Source organism: Lottia gigantea (genome assembly GCF_000327385.1).
Source record: "Lottia gigantea unplaced genomic scaffold LOTGIsca_9, whole genome shotgun sequence".
Taxonomy (NCBI): Eukaryota; Metazoa; Mollusca; class Gastropoda; family Lottiidae; genus Lottia; species Lottia gigantea.
Window position 1 is genome coordinate 3,743,887 of NW_008710950.1, and position 8,043 is coordinate 3,751,929.

The 8,043-nt window shown below is 30.9% G+C and overlaps 1 protein-coding gene across 1 annotated transcript in view; it reads right to left on the reverse strand.

Annotated features, from left to right (window-relative positions):
* The window catches only part of LOTGIDRAFT_184651 (hypothetical protein), a gene marked incomplete at its 5' end in the record, with an annotated part of 22,959 nt that extends 18,144 nt beyond the window's left edge, over positions 1-4,815 (reverse strand). Inside the window, 10 exons of the mRNA XM_009068404.1 lie at positions 31-190; positions 761-841; positions 1,378-1,494; positions 1,663-1,751; positions 2,007-2,044; positions 3,023-3,103; positions 3,707-3,792; positions 4,022-4,154; positions 4,446-4,495; positions 4,762-4,815. Coding sequence (XP_009066652.1) covers positions 31-190; positions 761-841; positions 1,378-1,494; positions 1,663-1,751; positions 2,007-2,044; positions 3,023-3,103; positions 3,707-3,792; positions 4,022-4,154; positions 4,446-4,495; positions 4,762-4,815 — 889 coding nt within the window. The remainder of the gene's footprint in view (positions 1-30; positions 191-760; positions 842-1,377; positions 1,495-1,662; positions 1,752-2,006; positions 2,045-3,022; positions 3,104-3,706; positions 3,793-4,021; positions 4,155-4,445; positions 4,496-4,761) is intronic.
* Between the last annotated feature and the right edge of the window lie 3,228 nt (positions 4,816-8,043).

Sequence of the window (8,043 nt, forward strand, 5' to 3'; positions counted from 1 at the left end):
CTATTCTTAAAACATCTATAAAGTTCTTACCTACAGGTTGTTTACGCCATTGAAAATCTAATACGACATCCTTATGACCCAGAAAGGCATGTACTGGTTGAGTATGATTTTCAATATTCCACAAATATAGACTATTTTCACCACGTCTTAACTGTGGGACTACACCAGTTACTAATCCAGTACCAAATGGCTAAGATAAAATAAAACATCATTTAAAACCAGTGTTAGTACAGAATTCGGACACTCACAACTTAGATGGATACTAAGACTGATATTTAAAACTCCTGTTTGATATTATTTCAAGGATGTCAAATATAACACAGAAACAATCTATGAACTATTACCCTTAACATCAATTTCTGGAAAAAACGATTTGCGTACTAACGATTTAAAATCATTTCCAAAATTCAGGTGATCATCCTCAGTTTGCTTCAAACACACTAACCAAATTTGAAAATATTTTGTCAAAACTTTTGGCCATTAGGATAGACAAAGAGCTGGGACATAGTAAACAGTCAAAAATCTAATTTAGTTGGAACAGTTAACTTTGTGAAATTGTTTGTGATTTTTCTAGACCTACTATATTTTATCAAAAGGGTTATTCCTTATTACATCAATAAATTACTTATTATGCATGTCAAACTCATTCTAAATATACTAATAAATTGACTGATATTGTAACCGTGAAAAACAATGAATAATAATTTAACTATATAAATGTGTTAATAGATGGGAGATAATTGTATATAAACTAACTTACTGTATATCTGGCTCTCCACACTGGTACATCTTTTAAACTTATCATACCTTCTGATCTCTGAGAATTCTTCCAATTCCAAAACTTTTGAGACAATAAGAGATAAGGAAATATTCAAAACACTCTGGTCTATTACAGTATAACCAACCCTGGCTAGAAATACTCATTCTATTAACAAGACCTTAGCTTTATACCATAGCATTAACTGAACCTATTATTTCCAGCTTTAGCTAGAAAATGAATGTCAACTTGTCATCTACCAACCAACCTAAATATTTGCTTTAAAAGATGGTATAACTTAATTTCAGACATTTGTAAAAATTTACAGAATAAAAATTTAACATCCTATTTTCCAACAATAAAACAAACACATACAAAGTCATCAAAGCCTGTTGAAGTTAGTAACTGCCTGTGAAAAAACAAACTGGGAGAAAAAACAATCTCAAATGGTATGAGTTTGTTAAATTGCAAAGAACCAGTCCTTGTTTCTTAATTTTAAAAAGTGAATAAAAAACTGAAATTAGCCTGTTATAAGTTTTGTGTGGAATACCACAATATGTGGTAAATAATGTTTGACAGATTGTACATGATGTTTTAAAAGTAGCTTTATGAACACTTACTCTGACGCTACAATCTTGACTAGCTGTGACTAAATGATCTTGACTAAAGGGACTCCAATCTAACCCATGTATTTTAGATAGATGAGCTGCTATATAAGTCAATGGCATATTTCCTTTCTGAAAACAAAGATACATTCCCATGATAAGAATTGTTACTGTAAGAAATAATGTACCCATTGTAAAAATGTTAAGTGTTAAATCATGACCATAACTGACATTAGCATTAAACTAAACTTGCCAATCCTGAGAGACCAAATAGCAAATAATGTTTATTTCTTTACTTACTCTTGGGTCCCATATCCTTAAATCACCTTCATGTGTGGTAGCAAACTGATTATTGACAACTTTATTCCATTTCACTTGATATGCTCCAGCTGTAAGAATAAAACACAACGTGATTACATATAATATAATGAAAAATAGACAGACATACAGGGGTGACGACTATATACACTAACATTAATGTGTGGGCGTATAGATTCAAATAAGAAAAACTAATTTTGTTTAAGGCATGTTGTCTGTGATGTTCAAAATGAAAATTCATTCAGTATTGACATTATTTTGCTGATCAAAATGAAATAATCCATCACGCTATTCATGTATCCAAAAAAAATGCGAAACAAACTTACCAACTGTTTGAAATGATGCTATAGGTTTCTTGGGCTCTCTGAAAAAAAAACATTAAGCTTTTATATGATATAAATTTTTCTGAAAATCTAAAGATATTCAATGAAGCCAAAAACAAAACCTTAATTTAATCATGAAGGTATAATTCATAAAAATATAAAAAAGATGAGTATTTACAATCTGCATTTTTCAGAATAACATAAACCTACAGGACAGCAAAATCATAATACCTTTTGATATTGAACTATAGTCAACCACACATATTTTTGTTTATCTGAAAACAGTCAAAACATAACCAGTCCATTATATTTTCAAGGGTATAAAAGGCAACACATTTAGAAGGTTTGACTAATTCCTCAATTGAATATGAATATGGAACAGTATTTAATGTAATAGTATATGCAATTTGGTAGTACACATTATAGAGTATTTCATCCCGATATTCTAATGCTCATTCTGAAGCCATTCAAAAATATTGTACTATTCATTTTTTTATTTTTAAAGGCGGTCAATGGTAAATATCTATGATATGGACAGCAAAGGGGAATTGGGCACCTTCATACTATTCTGCAAGAGGAATGGAAGAATTTTCTTAGGACTGACAAACTCTCAAATTTGTTCTTTATTGTGAATAAATCAAGTTCAAACCCTCTAAATGTATTATCTTTTACACCCTTGAAAATATAATGGACAGGTTGTGATTCTGTTTTGACAGTACCTGGATGAGGAAAAATACCTATGTTTGACTATACCTGCGTTTATATGCTTCAGAAGAAATCCCAAGAACACAACTGATTTATGCTGTGAAAGAATGCTCTGAAATCTAGATCACCAAGTATCACCTTCCTTCAAAAATTACTGTGGCCCACACACAGACAATGAGTGCTTGTATCAGTCGAAGATTCTAATGCATATTTCCCTTAATGGCGAATGAATACATGTACATGTTATTTGACCTACATAAACCAAACCATCTTAATGAGCTGGGAAACACTACTGTTATGTGATAATACTATACCTAATATCCCATAAATAAGAGAAAGTATCAACTGAACAGGATGCTACAATATTCACATCAAAAGGAGACCAATCAACATCGCTGGAAAATCAAACCAAGATATTGTCAATTATTTTTCATTACAACATCATGCTTATCCCAAATTTAAGAGAAATTCATTGTCGCAAGATTACTCTACATGTATCATTTGATTTGAATGGATTTCCAACATAATGATAGAGAGGATTTTGAATTGATGACTTTAACTCAAAGGCCATGGTCATGGTTACGTCCTACTTTTCTGCACCATGTGGGCTTATGAAGACGGCAATACCATGCAGAGTGCAATTTTGCTAGGACAGCCGCATTAGCCTGCTCTTTTTTCGATTCCCAACTGTCGAGGGATCTGCACAGCCTGTAGCACACGGGGCCACGGTTTATTGTCCCATCCGAACGACTAGACGCTTTTTCCATGTCAGCCCCTCTCACCTGCATCACTGACAAGGGGACACCGGGTTGAAATATCCGAAGGTATTATCTCGACCTATGCCGGGATTGAACCCTGGACCTTCAGGTTAGCGAGCAAGCGTCTAACTCACTGAGCCACCGCGCCTCCCGATTAAGAATGAAGGTTTAACATCCAAAAACAGGTTAGTGAGCAGAACAAATGCTTTCTTCATGTGAGTGAAAAAACTAACCATATACCTGACAGTTCTAGAGTGAGCTTTTAGATTACATATATGATCTGCTTTGCTACCATTCCAAGTTAATATATCTAATCTCTGATTGGACTGAAAATATAAAGATATTAAAACATTATTTTACAAAATGGCAGATAAAATGCTTAACAAAATTACGTTGAGAGGAACTTGATTAAATGACTCATATTCAAAGTACATGAATATAAGCACTACAAAATTAATACCAATAATTAAACCATTTGAACTGTCCTAAAAACAATCAGTGGAGTAATATAGAGTCCATATCTTGTCACCTATAGCTCTATTCAAAGCTACTTACTGCAGTTACAAAGTTTGAAGCATGTGAAGCATGAGGATTCCACTGTACACAGCTTATTTCCCATTTACTTTTTCTGGCTACTTTAACCACTTTCTGGGTATTGTTCAAATTTACTAGAGCTAAAGCTTTTCGTCTAAAGAAAAAAAACAGTAAATATAATATCAAATATCAATAATGGCCAATAATGCCCTAATTTATGTTTAAAAGGTTCAATATTTAGTTTAGTATGTACCCGGTATATGAGAGTCACCTTAATTTCTAGAAAACATTTCCTAGAAGTAGAGTTCATGCCTTCTATTTGCATCAATTTAATTTCCTGTCTGACATTTGTGAATCTGATAACTCCAGGAATAAACTGAGTCATTTTTGAATTTCTTAAATTTGAATGATGTGAAGCAAGATTTAAATTTAATAGGATACTTACCCTGCTAATAAAACCCATTGTCCGACACAATCTACACCCATAGCACTGGCCTGAAATTGATTGCAATTCCATATAACACAAGTATAAATACAGAAACATATAGCAATAATAAGATGATTCGAAGGCGACTTTGCTTGCTTACATGATTGTATCAGACACTGAAGTCTGTATGAAAGTTGTTTTTTTTCCTACATTTTACACTATTTATGTCAAATGCCATTTTAGTTTTTCAGTATGAAATTAACAGAGATCATGGTACATATTCATTAAATAAGTTATTAAAATGAAATGTCAGTGTGGAATAATTCAAATTAACCTGTAGATCTTTGTATTCTTCCACAAATTGCTCTGAGCTCCATAGTGCAGCCATTTTGTTTAGACTCGAACGTCAAATATGACATGTTGAAACTTTTAAAACGACTGGATAATCACAAAATTACCATTATTATCCTTATCAATCCACCCCTGACAATATAGCAAATATATTGAAATTCAGCTATGAAATATCAGGAAATGGCTGTTTATGTTTCTTTAAAAAAAATTGACTGCGAATTCAATTCAATTCCAGGTTTTTCCAAACGATGAAAAAATCCAATAAAGATTATTGATTTACAGCAAGGGTAAATAACTCTGTATGTCACGATGACACAATAGCAATCTGTGCTAAAGGTTGTTTAATCTACATTTTCCTCGATCAGAGTGCAATTTTTATAAATTAAACTGCCAATTAATACATGTTCTTTAAAGACATGTTGCGTTCTAGTACGTTTTTTGACCTTGCAAGACAACCTGTCTGAAGACTAAAGGGGGGCAACTCATTATTGCAGTCTTAAATGGGTGTGACAAAATTATATTAATTTATTACACCTTATTAGCATAATTTATTCTGTATTCCATGCTGACCTTGCAGACTGTCTGTGTTTGTCTGTGATTTTTTATTCTCATTCCAGATACCGCTATTGTACTTTCCAGGTTATTTTGATGAGCATTAACAAATTACAGACAGCCCATATCAGAAAGTGAAAGCTGAGAAAAACCCCCATTCCAATCCAGAAAAGATGGATTTACATGGCTGAGATCAGAAGCCAATAGAGAGTCAGGGCATAAAACAGAACAAAATATAAAATTCTAATATTTTATTTTCGGTTGTTTTAAGAGAGACAATAATACACTGACGTTACTGTGGCTCCTTCTAATGTCCACTAATACAATGTTAGCAAGTTCCAGACTTTTAAAAGACTAGAATTATAGTGGAAACCAAAGAAAGTATTTATTTGAAATAAAAATTTTAAATTGCGGGTTACAACTGGCAGTTCTTTTTTTTTGCAATGATGTACAAAAAAAATCATCCCTTTGAGAAAAGAAAAGAAAACAAAAGTATATATGATAATGGTGATGAAATAATTTCTAAAAGATGAAAGTTGAGTACATACATTGAATGTCTTAAGACAAGTTATTAATGCTTCACATCCTCTTTAGGTCACAAAAAACTTGTTTGTTTTCAAAATCATTTATTAAACAGGACAAAAGTTCTATAAACATTGTTAATCAGCCTTGTATTACTATCTCCCTAATGACAACGTTTGCCTTTATTGAGCCTACATAAGGATACGAAGCATCAACCATGTCAGTGTGAATACATCAAATTATTGGACCATAAAACAATCATTTCTTAGAAGTTGAAACTGTACATTCATGCAACAAGTTTTCTCAATAAAACATAAAAATGAAAGAAAGAAATTGTTTGAAGGAACTACCAGTAACTCCCTCCTCGCACACATACATAGCATGAATAAGATGATACAAACTACAAGTAGTTAGATTAATACAGACTTCAAAAAGATCTAAGTTTCATAATGTTCATGCCCTTCATTTCATTTGAACTCAGCCCCTGCCCCATTCAATCCTGTACCATCCCAATCATTAGATATCTAGATCAATATACTAGATACTAGTCATAATAATTACATCAAAGTTAAGCAGCAAACTTTACCAAAGCCATACAACTAGTATTTTAATAGTGAGAATAGTTTATTATATTTCATAGTGATAATAATATCACAAGTATGAACATGTGCTGATAAAGCTTAATTGATTCTTATATATCTCAAATATTGGGAAATTTAAAAACTCAAAATGATGTTACACAAACAAGTAAAACTAAAAAAGTAACTATTACACAGACAAAAAAGCAAAAAAATAATTCTAATATTCCATGTGGCCTTATCATTGTAACCAACATAGAGAATTTATTTTATAAACAAAAAGTTGATAGAAATCACAGTTAATATGATTCCCTGACAGTTGCCAAATTACTTACAAATGAAAGTTTAATTAATTCAATCTTTTGTTCATCACGAAGAACCCTGTGTTCTATGAAAAGATCAACAAAAATAAACTTTAATATTCAATCTACCCTGTTCTTTCTTAGCAGTCACATCACTTACCATGTTTTAAAAGTAAAAAAAGGATTTCATTATAAAATAATCTTTGGAAAATATTTGAAAAATTCTAGACAGTAAAAAAAATGCTTAAATGTCCCCCTTTAACTTCTCTCAATAATCTACAGATAAAAAATAAACAGATAGAAATCACACAAGATATAAAATATGTCTAAAATAGAAATAAAAGCCATGAAAGATCTTTGCTCTCTAAAATATAGATGACCAGTGAAGTTTGATAAATAATAATAAATTATAAATAGACAATTACAATAAACAAAAAATAAAAAATGAAGTACTAGAATGAGGAGTATAAATCTAACATGAATACTGATATTATTATTATACTTAAATTATAAGTTTAGTAATACAATAAACTTAGATATCTATATTATAGTCAATGTTTCTTTCTGAATCATCCTTAACTTGATCTTTCAATTTTGCTATTTGAAATTATATAGCATACACTGAATATTGTAATCTATGACAGTTTCAGATATATCTGCAGAAACAAACATGGCTTTTTAAACTAAAATAACACATATTGCACATGAAGTAAGTAATGAAAAACCTACATAAAAACATTAAAAGTGAATCACATGAGTTGGTATATTGAGACAATTCATAAATAAAATGCCAAAATGGATGTTCATTATGACAGTAGTTGAGCAACTTTTTGAAAACTCTTTGGATTATTTCAATTGCTCCAAATTGAACTTTGGACCCAGCAATCTGATAATACCAAGAGTGTTATACAGTGATTAGTTTGTTCTGTATTATAATTATATCATTATTATGCTTGTTGAAATAAAGGTCAAGATAGAGTAAATAGGATGAAAGGGGAGGGGGATTAAAATACATATTATTATTAATAATTATTATTATTATATTTACATTGTATATCTAGCAATTATAAATAAAACACACACAAGAATATTATTAACAGTTTTCACATTCAATTAGAACAGCAAATCATTAACCACAAACAAATTATAAACAAGCATTATTGTTTGAAATTTCTGTTTTAAAGATAATTCTCTAAAACAAAGCAGATTATATATCAATATTTATATAGTATATTATGGATAAAATCCTTCCTCAAGACTAATAAACTCTAGAGGCGAATTCACAAAGTACATAGTTACACTCACTTCACT